The sequence below is a fragment of the Vanessa atalanta genome, chromosome Z, assembly GCF_905147765.1.
Source record: "Vanessa atalanta chromosome Z, ilVanAtal1.2, whole genome shotgun sequence".
In the NCBI taxonomy this organism is placed as follows: Eukaryota; Metazoa; Arthropoda; class Insecta; order Lepidoptera; family Nymphalidae; genus Vanessa; species Vanessa atalanta.
In genome coordinates, this window is record NC_061902.1 from 418279 (window position 1) to 430922 (window position 12644).

General features: G+C 35.0%; 1 protein-coding gene across 4 annotated transcripts in view; it reads right to left on the minus strand.

Moving 5' to 3' along the window:
* Positions 1–148: 148 nt before the first annotated feature.
* LOC125075749 (FH1/FH2 domain-containing protein 3) overlaps positions 149–12644 on the minus strand; it is a 73596-nt gene continuing 61100 nt past the window's right edge. For 2 of the 4 annotated variants that reach the window (XM_047687461.1, XM_047687462.1), the window contains 17 exons: positions 9682–9740; positions 8844–9028; positions 6646–7127; positions 6130–6230; positions 5524–5946; positions 5089–5379; positions 4396–4925; positions 4203–4205; positions 3773–3979; positions 3574–3696; positions 3206–3463; positions 2862–3079; positions 2348–2540; positions 1991–2112; positions 1576–1691; positions 1255–1309; positions 152–944 (listed from right to left, as the gene is read on the minus strand). In XM_047687461.1, coding sequence (XP_047543417.1) covers positions 1284–1309; positions 1576–1691; positions 1991–2112; positions 2348–2540; positions 2862–3079; positions 3206–3463; positions 3574–3696; positions 3773–3979; positions 4203–4205; positions 4396–4925; positions 5089–5379; positions 5524–5946; positions 6130–6230; positions 6646–7127; positions 8844–9028; positions 9682–9740 — 3337 coding nt within the window. In that variant the 3' untranslated portion in view covers positions 152–944; positions 1255–1283. Of the gene's footprint in view, positions 945–1254; positions 1310–1575; positions 1692–1990; positions 2113–2347; positions 2541–2861; positions 3080–3205; positions 3464–3573; positions 3697–3772; positions 3980–4202; positions 4206–4395; positions 4926–5088; positions 5380–5523; positions 5947–6129; positions 6231–6645; positions 7128–8843; positions 9029–9681; positions 9741–12644 lie in introns of all 4 variants that reach the window. The other 2 variants (XM_047687458.1, XM_047687460.1) reach the window with 2 other exon arrangements.

Consider the following 12644-nt stretch of genomic DNA (forward strand, 5'->3'; position numbering starts at 1 on the left):
TATAATTCAATTAGTTATGCTATACTACGCTATAAATGTATATTTTGCACTTGGAGCTCGCCGCCTTACGATGATTTTGATGACTTTGAAGACAGCGTAATGGGTTACCAGGTGTAATAAATAATAAACAATGTCACATTTATTAATTCATTGTTATTTACACATATATTTACATTTATAATAAATACACAGAGGAATAATGAAAACACAACATACAGATTGTCTTAACACAGTTGAAAGTCTTATATTTATTGCAGTTGCTTAACTAATGACGAATACATACAAATAGACGGGAAAGCACCTGCCACCTTGAAAGTTTAAACGAAATTTGTGAAATATTACGAAAAATAGAAAGAAGAAGTCCTTGATGACAGGCTCTTGGTCATTGACAGGTTCTGTCCTGACGTGGACGCGCCGCGCGGTAAATAGTCAATTACTGTAGTCACAGTTCGCAGCGCACTACGGAGTTTTAACATTTTATATTAATTTCTCATTTGCACTGACATTTCGAAGGCAACACTCAAGCGACTCCTAAATTAAAAGCTGCAAACTGTACATGGCATAAAAGAACGAGGACCACGTCATTTCCGTAAAATTTTACTTAATTTATAAAATATTTAGGAAGAGATCGCGGAGGCAATAATAAAAAAAAAAACATTACTTGAAAGAAAGAATAAGTTAATTGCTTGGATGGATTTATGAAAGCTAATTAGTCTCCTATAATAATGATTTTAGATAGATATTCGTATTTATGTACAAAAACGTATTAGACGACGTGTGTGTAAAAATTACAATGTCCATTATTTATCAGAAATATTTAACAATTAGATATAATTAACATAATCGTACGTTGTGTTTAGGGTGAGATTCGAGTTACAATATAAAAACTTATTCAATATAAATTAGGCGTAAGTGTGACTATCTTTGTTGAATTCCTGCGCGACCTGGAAATTAATGGTTCACATTTTAGAATAAATTATGTCTTTCGAAACGTTTCAATGACAGGACATAGGGAATCAGAAATCCTTTAGTGGCAATCAAATCGATTTATTTAATACTGTTTACTATTAGTAAGCTGATGGATTACCAATGAAAATTCGGCTTAGCATTTGCCCTCTGACGACTATGGCCTGACATGAGTGATATGTTAAGTTCTCTCTTTGTTTCTTTTCACTTTTGTTGAAGTTTAAATGCCAACGTTAAGGGACTGTGTATTAATAAACTTCTATATGTATACAACACACACGTACTCACCCGGCGCTGCTCCGCTTGCCGGACCTCGACTAGTGCCCGTCTAGAGTCCTGTTTACTGGAAACCGATCATTTGCGTTCATTATGACAACAAATAATACAAGTCGCCTAGCACTTATAAAATATACAAAATTATTTCGCTCAGCAAAAAACATTTGCGCGCGCGAGCAAGGGAGAATATTACCTATTTTAACATTATTAAAATATATGTATTCATTCGCACCATTCGCATTAGAAAAATCAGTCATGAATAATTAGGGGAGGGGGGGGATGTTTTATACGAGGGCTGATGCAGTATCGTAGTGACGGTGAGATGGTACTCACAGCTCTTCCTGTCCGCGAGTCGGTTCCGGCGCCGTTCCCTCGTCAACGGCCGTCGGTTGGTGGTGGCGGAGAGCACGAGGCTCTCGATTATCTCGTCCTCCGGCGCAGTTGTTCCGCTGAACGGGTGCAATATTTTACTTCATTAACTCACATATTCTAATAAGAACTGTCTATGACAACATGTTGTTGTTCTAATTAATAATCGTTGACTAAATACGTTTGAATTACCAAAAAAAAATGCGTCGTTGTATTTAATAGTTTTTAGGTGTATGTTTAAATTCAATAAGCATTTTTAGATAGACGTGTTTTTTTTAATACTTTTGATCTTTAATAATATTTAATAGCAGTGGGGGTGTAACTCCTTATGTAAGCTGATCCGTCTACATCGTCTACAATGAGATGTAATGATACTGACTTGCGCGGACGCATGGCCGGTTTGCGTCGCGAGTCCATCAGGTCTCTGTCGGCATCGCTCTTCAGCAGTTCCTTGAGCGCGCTGTCCGCCGTGTGCTCGCCCTTGCTCGCGTAGTTGCCCACCTGTGACATCACCACAGTCATATATATTCAGTGACAAGATTTCATATTATGTCCTAATCCCCACCTTATGTTACGACGAAGTATCGTATAACACATAAAAATCTTACGAGTAATACATACAACCAGTTATGTACAACTTTAATATGTCTAGTCTTCGTTTAAAAGCAAATAAAGTCCTTAGATATATAAGAGGGATGTTTTCAATAGAAATGTCTTGTAGTCGTATTACACGTACGTCAATGATCATCTTTCCTCTGGTCTTATTTCTCTCGCGATGGTTGGCTCTCTTTTCCAGCTGCTGTAGCACCCTCTCGCGCGTCGTGCGGTACTCCAGCGCGAACTCCGCGATCACCTTCAGCAGCTCTGAGGGTCTGGTCTTGGAGACGTCACCCACCGGCACGCCGAGGTAGAGCAGGAATTTGTTATATCTGAAATTAATATTTAATCTAGATTTAGACACCGGCACTAATAAGCATTCCATCGTAAAGTTCAATGCACAATTTTTATCGTCAATTTACAACCAAAAATAAAACAGCTTGGAAGTAAAATATAACATACAGGCACATTAAATAACACAAATAAAATCATGAACACGACACGGACTGCAGGTCTGTGAAGACAGTACAACAAAAATAAATATAAATACAATATGTTGCGAGATTTGAGTTCCTTTATAATTTTTTTGTTCCATTGTTTTCAGACTTACCAAGAGTCCTTTGAATCATTTTCTCAAACAAATACCCAATTACCTGCTCATGACCCGCTTCTTTACGATGCTGAGTAAAATTATGCGCTCCGCAGCATCAGTGAGGAACTCGTTGATCTTGGTCTTGAATATCTGCGAGCCATCATGTTTAGCGACCCTCTTCATGTGATCCCAGGAAGCTTTGCAGTCTGATTCCAATTTAAGGAGATTTGCGCTGAGCACTTCGAAGTCAACCTTCGAAGCGCGTATAACAGGACCGACCTAGCAGAATTCGGATATAAATTGTAAAATGCTTAAAATATAAATAAAAGTAGAAGTTTGTTTAAATATGTATAAAAAAATGTTTCTGTAGATATAAATTATTATTTAATATAAAGTCTCGTTTACCTCACTAAAGAAGTCGGTGGTGTCCGGGAACTTCTCGATGATCATCTCGCAAATATGGTATAGTAGTGGGTGCTTATGAACGGTGTCTTTAACCTCCATCACCTTAGAGAGATACTCCAACCGGAATCCCTTCACCTGATTCCCGTTCAAGAAGCTGCCTACAGACCTCAGCGTTGAAAGGATTACTTTAAATGTTTTATTAGCTTTCAGCAGTTCTATGCCCTGCTTTAGATCCATTAGAGGTTCTGCTATTTCTTTCTGTAATGTTATAAAACAATCACAACATATTATTATGAGAAAAATCAATAGGTAGAAAAAATTATAAATATGTTTAGGTAATTTTATTATATAATTTGTTAATTTCTCACCTCTAAATTATCAAAATCCAGCTTAAAGACCCAAAGCTTAAGTCTGGACGACAGCTCATTAATAGAGGCCAGGGTCAGGAGAAACTGTTCCGCACAGCCCAGAGGTAGATCGGGGTTTGCGAACTGGAATAATTTTTAATAAATTAATAAACAACCTATATATATATAGATATCCAATAACAAATTATATGGAACACACCTGTGCCTCTTGTATTTTGACCTTCTCTTCGTGCGTGGGGAGCATCGTTAGTAATTTCTCGATCCCCTCCCGGCCGATGACTGTCGCGTCCATCTTCATTATCGCTACCTTGATGGTCTGCGGTGTAGGCAACTTCTTCATGGCTATGCTGATCGCGTTCGATCTTTTTGTGTCCAGAATCAGGTTTCTCTTTGGCTCCATAAGTTTCTATGTTTGTAATTAAATCGTTAATTATATATACATTATGATATATTCTAAAGAAATTTAAAGAACATTTGCTCAAAATTACTTTTAATTTACAATTTATATAGAAATTTTATAAGTTTAAATTTTTACACTCTTTAAGAGTTTTATATTTATTTAAATTCAAAAAACGCGCTCAAACTGTTTTTTTTTAAGATACACGAATAAAGTACTTGGAGTTACTTACTTCCTGTTGCGTCGAAGAGGACGATCGATTACATGAAAAATAAAAAATATAGCGGTTATTTCAGTACAGAGTTGGACAATGATTGAGTAGTAGTATAAATACATAAAATTTCATTAGATTACTACTAAATATGGATATTTATTTTTTAAAGCATATTTTTGATGTGTGTTTTAAAATGATCTATTTAACTCACCTTGATTATTAAATCGTTGGTTCTGGACTCGAAGAGGTGTTCTAGCATCGCAGTATCCAAGCTGACCTCTGGCAGGTCGTCCCAAATGAATCCCCCTATTTTTGGTCTGGCCGGGGGTGGCACGGGGTTCTCTTGAATTTCCCGCCAGAAAAGTTTTACTGTCTTTTTGTTTTTCTTTAACGTTGAACTGTTGGAATCGTTCAATATGTCTGATTGTGATGTCATGCTTGGCAAGTTTTTGGGTAAGCTGAAGAAATTGTTCGGTGGAGGTGGGGGAAGGCCTACTGGCGGGAGCATGTTAGGTGGAGGAGGGGGCAATAGGTTAGGTGGAGGAGGAGGGATAGCATTCGAAGTTGGTGACTCCATCTCCTCATCTGAATCGTATCTGAGATCTGAAAAATCCAGGTCACACGAATGGAATTCCCTGTTGATGCAGCCCTTTCTCAACTCTTCCCAGTGTAAATCATTTTCTGACACTTTAATTTCGTGTAGTTTTGTACTTTTCTCTATGGCTGGACTTTTTATCATTTCTGTGAAGTTGACATTTATTTAGAAAAAGGCGATATTTAGACGTTAATGTCAAAATTAATAAAACATAATTTAAAAAAAAAAGTTGTACGTAATATATATCAAAATCTAAAAGAATATAAATAGTTTATAAAAAGATTTTTAATAAATGTATTTAATAATAACCTTTAGATTTTGATTTGGCTAATTCTTCTTTGGCTTTCGATACGATTCCTGCCATTTCGGAGACCCTTATAGGCTTCTCTTCCGTGGAGGGAGTGAGGGGACTTGTCAACCTCTGAGCAAGGTCTTTAATACTGTGCTCTCGATTCAGCAGGATCTCCCTGTCATCTTTTGGGTCTGGGGAGAAGTCTTGTCCGGTCCTCACCGTGGACAGAATATCTGTTGTGTTGACGCTGTGACCCAAAGTCCCATTCTGGATCCTTTGTTTCAACCCGGTTGTGTATCTTTGGTTTCCTAAACATAATACATTATGATAGGGGTTGTTTGTAAATAAAAAAATAAAATGAATTGAATAAAAATAATAGTAACGGAAAAATGAAAATAAATTCAGCGAAAAACATGATAAGCGCAAATTAGTGGGTTAGCGAATGCACAAACCATTCATCAGAACTTCCGGTATGTAACTGGGTTTGGTTCTGTTTGTATAAGTCATCTCCTCCTCTTGTCCATTGACGTCATTGGAATTGTATATGACGGTACCATTAACAGTGCCGTTTATGGAGTATTTTACGCTCGAATTAGTGAAAGTGCCATTGGTGTTTGTGTAAGTTCCGTTATTGTTGTAGGTACGGTTCGGGGTCCACTGGTCGTTCTTCTCAAACAGCCCATTGTAAATTCCATTCGAGTTATTCAGAAGTTCTTGCTGTTGTATAATGTGATGCGCCTGTCTTGCGTACCTGTCCCTTCGCCTCTTGAGAACTGAGCTCAACTCTTTGTTTTCCTTGGTATCGATAATGGCTGGCAGGTACTGAGGTCGCGGTGTGCTCATTATGTTGTCTGGTTCCACCTGGACTGGCTTCGCTGTTGATTGTTAGTGAAATGCGACGTTTAAGGCATAGTCAAAGCGAATGCGAAAAAAATAAGACATCGATTACAACTGGAAGTTAAAGGTCATGAAATGGGTTCAAGAAATACACTCAACAGATTGAGCATGCAAGGTCACACGGAGTAAAACAATGCTATCTTTAACTTTCCAGCGCTTACCTTTCTCTTTGGCTTCTTGTTTCTTGGACTTTCGTCGTTCAGATGGTTTCAGGTTTAGACTTCTTCGCCTCACTGAAGTTATCACAGACTCATCTAGTTGTCTATGAAGTGGAGAAAAAAAGTTTTGTTTTTAAATGAGTAATGTGAAATTGTGCAAATTATTGCATATTTTTGATATTTTAAAAATGTTGGTCGTCATTAAAAGACACTCGTTATATATAAGTATAACCTTACAAGTTAATTACTAAAATACGTATGTGTTATAGGTCTATTCAATCAATTCAATTCAATATAAATGATCGCTACTTAATTAAATAAGCTTATCAAATATAACTTAATTTGATTTTTTTTGCTGTGTTTAGTTTCTGTCGTCTCACGCTAAGATTTATAATAAGCACGAGCGTCTCTCAGTCATAGTAATGCACACCCATAACAATTGAAACTTGATGGGCGACTCCGTCGTGAGTGAATAGGTAGATTATTCTAAATAATTGTTAGCACGGTTTTGTTACATACTTGAGCGCAGTTCCAGTTTCATCACCATCTTCATACAGAAGCACAGCTTCGAATATTTGCAATTGCCTTAGGAGATCTAAGTCTGTGCCTTGTTTGGACATGTACAGCTGTATGATGTCATCGATTCCCTGGTCCTGCAGGGAGTCCACTTGGTCGTAGTACATGTCTCTATCAGGCACATTATTGAGGCATCGATTAATCAGCGTAGTAGCGTAAATAAGGAGTTCCGTGTCGGATGCATCGAAGTCTTGAAGGATTTTCATTACGTTGAACCACGGCTGTCTGCTGTTGGAACTATCTACGGCGGTGATAGCGTCAATGAGGATGAGACAATTTTTCTCCGTGTATTCTACGAAGACTAGAAGAAGTTTGAGAGCAGTTTTGACGACATGTCTGAACTTGCTGGAGATGAGGGAGTATAGCCACTGGACGCAACGCTTGTGACTCATGACGCCGTGCATGCCGTCGACATAAAGAAGGATCTGTAAAATTAAACGAATATTATGAAGACGTACACAACAAAGGGCGGGCAAAGGCACGGGCGCTTTCAATTGAAAATTTGAACAACTGCCTGAAAGTCAACAAGTAGGATCTGATGATAAGATGATGTATATAATCTTCTGTTGAATAATATGCTTTATTTATTAATGTATTTTGTATAAATGATTTGAATTAAATCGGCAGAGAATTACAAATACCTGCGGAATTTTATTATAGAACACAAGGAAGATTTTCAGACTTCGCAGGGTCGAAAACGGCGGTTAAGCTACTTTACGTACATACAACAACAAAATATAATATTCTTGCGTAATATATTTTTTTAGTGTAGATCCACAAGATTTTATTCTATTAATGAAAATTTGTTGCACTCCTTGACTTAACAACATGTACATAACATGAAGCAATGAGATCAAGAGCTTTACCTTTAACATCGTAGTATTTGAGCTTATACAGAAGCTTTTCTAATTCTACACAATTAAATGCTATAGTCATATTAAATTAATATATATGCGATAGCATTCTGCGAATTTTTTAAATTGATTATTTTGTAATCTAGCCGCATCTAATATCGGTGAAGATTTTAAATGAACTGATATTTTTTTGGGTATATTATCAAAAAATATTTCAAATTTTAAAAAATAGAAACTTCGAATTCAGTATTTCGATTTCCAATTCCTGTGTTCAATTTTATTGGTACCATTTCCTTTTTAAGTATTCCGAAAAAAATACCAATAAAGTCCCATGTGGCATTTATACTATCATCCAAGATTTTGTTCTTTATGTATAAAGACTTGGCATACAGTTTTAAAAATTTTGGAATATTGCTTGACCTGACTGCTTTAAAAAGGTTTTGTTATGATTTCACTGCTTCATACCATAAATGTCGTATAATTTGTTTCTACTTTTATATATATATATATATATATATATATGTATATGTACCTACCGAGAGTCGCTGAGTCACTAAACTTTATTTTGTATTATTATTAAATTATTTCATTTTAAATATCTAATTAAATTCTTTTAATTCAAAAAATTAATTATAAAGTTAATTTGGATCTTGTGTCGTTTAAGCTAAATAATATTATTTATACGCCACAATCTTAAAACATATTAATTTATTAGCCGTTATTGGCCCGTAATTTTTTTTAATGAGTATTTTCTTGCGTTCCGCGAAAAAGAGCAACTATGCGACTTTCTTGTCGTTTCTTATCGCTAAAGGCTGCTTTCCTAAATGGCGGTAGTGTTTAAATATTGACAATTCTAAAACGCTTTATTGTAAAGTTTATTTGAATAAAATACATTCGATTTGTTTAATAAATTTTGGTAAAAAAATTGAACATTTGAATTATATATCTACAATAACCGATGTAATAGAATATGACATACAAAATCATTTATTATAAAAAATAATTACTCAAGACTTTTATATAGACACTCGTTCGTATATTGTATATTCTTGATCAGATGATAATCCCATTGGAGCGTCGTTAATGTAGTTGCATTATTATAAATTATCAACATTTATAATTGCACATATTATTTTATTCTTGTGTGTGATATAAAAAAAATATTTTTTTAAAAAATTACGTATGTAATCAAATTCACCTTTTGATACAAAAAAATACCGGTGCGTTTCATTTCGAAGAAAAAATATTGATATAATCAAGTCAAACTCATTTTAAGCTTATGTTTACCTGGCCGAGAGCTCTGAGAATGTAGTCCAGGTAGTTGTGATCTGCCATGGTGGCGACTTGCATGAGGCAGTCGAGGCCCTTGTTTGCGACGAACTCGTGCACCAGGTCCTTGTCCGACTGCAGGATCTGCTTGAGCGTGAACAAGGCCCGTCGCAGCTCCCGCCCCTGGGAGTGTAGTAGTCTCTCTAAGAAATTAACAAAAAATAGAAGTCATTATTGTTACAATTTTTTATGATATATCAAACATCTATACTACAAGTATGATTGATGATATATGACTACGAAGTCATATGTATATTTTACAATTTTTAATTTGCATTGATTTCGTGTTTTTTTTATATAAAATAATTGTAACAGCGTTTTTAGCGCGATTTAGGTTTGCGAGATATGGCAAACTTCTTAATCCTTACACAATTTAAAAACTGTCATATGGAAATATAATTATCACATATCGTATATACATTTTTTCGTTTTGGTTTAAAAATCGGTTAAAATAAGCAAATAAAAGGGTATCCTACGTCGTGTTGATCCAAATATCTCGTTTTTTAACTTGTCGCTATGAAAATTAGGGACGTTTTTGAAAATTTTCGAATATCTAAATAAGTTTAATTAAAAATACTTTTTTGAAACAAGTTTTCATTTAGTTTATGTACTAATACAAAGAAAATTGAGTTCTACTAGATTGTATTGTCGCCAGCACTAACAGTACATGCAAACTTCAGCTGAAGCGGCGCGGCGGAATGGTTTGAATATGCCTTACGCAGCTCCTCACTCCCATACTAACATATGACTCGGGGCGAGAGTGCTGAGCAGATGCTATTTAATGTTCTACACTTACCAATGATGGCGTGCACGCGGACCGACAGTTGAGTGCGAAGGACCAGCGCATTTTTGCGACTAGAAATAAAAGAAATATACGATATTATTATTTTTAATATTACAGACAAAAAAGGACTTAATTAAAAGACAAAATATATGTTGATTCTACGTTGAACAAAACAAAATCCTTTTTTTGCAAAAACTTTTTACGTTGGCTAATTCTTGGTTCGCATACCACTACGCACCACGCACTACCCTGACTAGAAGAGTAATTTTAAAATGATCTGAAATAAGCTATAATTAATACTGATTACGGTTTGACATACATTTTTATTTTTAAAAAAAACCTTGCTTAAAAATAACTTTTTTTTTATGTTAAAGGGGTAAACGAGCAGGATTACTACTTATACTTTTAGCGAGTGTATTTGAAAACTGATTTATCTTTGTATATTTTGACATTCAGTGATAAAAAGAGACAGATCTTGGCTAGACTGTGATCTAGGCTTGACATGATTAGTTTGACTTTTTATATTAATCAGAAAAATAAGTAAAATGTTACATTAACAGCCTGTAGATATCCCTTCTCTCCTTTTAAGGAGAAGGTTTGGAGCATATTCCACCACGCTGCTTGAATGCGGTTTGGTGGAATACACACGTGGCAGAATTTCGTTGAAATTAGACAAATGCAGGTTTCCTCACGATGTTTTTCTTCACCGCCGAGCACGAGATGAATTTTAAACACAAATTAAGCACATGAAAATTCAGTGGTGCTTGCCTGGGTTTGAACCCGCAGCCATCGGTTAAGATGCATGTGTTTTAACCACTGGGTCATTTAGGCTCTAGGGACATCACGGTTTTTGTAAAATAAAAGTAAAAAGTAAAATGTTAATAAAGAGACAATTATGAGATTAATTATTTTGAAGTTTTAGGTGTTTTTTATTTTATAATTATGTGAATTTATTTATTGCTTGCTGATAGATAGATAGTTTTGTTTCAATTTATAATTAATATTTTTATGTATAGGAAGAGTTAAGCGGTTGGTTAATTAGGTATTACGTACTAGTATAATTTTTACGATTTGAGTTCGTTGTCAAACCTGTGGGTTGAACTAGTCCGCTGTACATGTTGATGTATTTTCCCATTTATATAACCATATATACAACTATTAAAATCGCATTTTTTTATTATTATGTTATATTGAACATAATTTCAATTTATAAATACATTTATAAGTAGGTAGTAATAAATATTTTTAAATATCCACATATGACCAGTGCATCGAAATGCAGAGAAACTTAAACTGAACGCAAACTATTTTCCAATCTACTACAGTTTATTTGAACTACAATAAAACAAAATCCCTAAAAAATAACGATATGATTTAATGATTTACGAAAAAATGGCGTTTTGAACGTCGACGAAGTTATCTAATATTGGAAGTAAAATTAAAGTGGATATAAGTAGTTAAGTGGAATGGTTTTGTATTAAGTATAAATAAAGACATAAATCAAAAACTATTTAGTCGCACACAATATCGCTATGCTATCAGCAGATCGCATGGAATCTTTCTTCGTTCGAAGTAGGCTAAAAGTACTTACATCTCAATAATAAATAAAAAAAACCTATAATATATATACGCACGCACTGTTATTTATACAATATTTTTCTTAGAGAGAGCCTAAGTCTTGATGATGTGATTCTTACCAAGTTGGTTGGTTTTATACCCAAAAACAGTTTATTTTTAAGGCGTGCGCCGCTATTAAACTATCAATTTGGGACTTACTCATCGAAATCACATGCGTCTTTGAAATCCTTCTCCGAAACGAGCTCGTCCTCTTCCGAATCCAGGGTTGAGATAAACGAATTGTCGTGGTACGTGTCGCCGATACCCGAGTCGACCGAGATCTGCCTCATAATGTCGGCGTCGCCGGCTGAACAATCGAAGTACTCCGTGTCGTTGTGCAAAATATTCATATTCGGTTCCATAGTCTCATTATCCGAACCACAGGATGAATTAATATAAACTCGGCGATTTAAACTATTCTTTATGTATATTATTTTAATTTCCGCGCTTGCGTCCCCGATCAGTGTTCATTGAGAACTAAGCTGCGCCCGCGCTGTATCAGTTGGATGTGGGAAAAAGGGCACACTGATTTTATTGCTGGGCAATATACCCTCGCGCTATCTACATTTTTTTAAACGTGCTTTTGAATTAACTTTAGTTTTGTACGTTATTATGAAATGTTTAAAATTTCCCACTCTTAATTATAAAAATATTCTAAAATCGATATAAATTAAAAAGCTTAGTTTTAAAAGTTCTTTATTAATTTGAAATAAAAAAAAAAACTTTTTTATTTATTATAATCATATTTGAAATAAAACTAGTAATCTTCGCGGCATGTATAAATCTATCCTGTGATTTCAACTTTGTTTATTTGTCTACAAGTATTAGTTCTTATATAACACGAATATTAACATTTAAATATTTCAGTTGTTTTCATAAATTTAGACTATTAATTACACATATATGACCGAAACTTGTATAATTTCTCGAAGACGCTGCCCTGGCCCGCGCTGTGAATGTATTTCGCGGTTCGATCAGCCTGTATAGAGCTCTCATAGCGCAAGTTCATTGTGTATGTCGTCTAGTTTTTGTGCATTCCGCTCCATCGCGATTGATCTAAAAACTCCATAACGCCGAACACTCACGGTTTCGCTTGCGTCTACCGATTTCTACACTTTCTATGGCAAATTATACGTTATTATATTACTTCATATTACCTACATATTAAACAAAACACCGATTGTAATGGTATTTACAAACATTTTATACATTTGTTATCCTTACACAGTTTTTTAAGTTTACTATGTACGGGGAAACAAATACTGGAACGGGTTGTATGTAAACGTTGACAAAATTAAGAAGATTTGGTAAATTTTGTATAAAGTGCAATGACCAAAAGTATCTTATTCCGCTGGCTT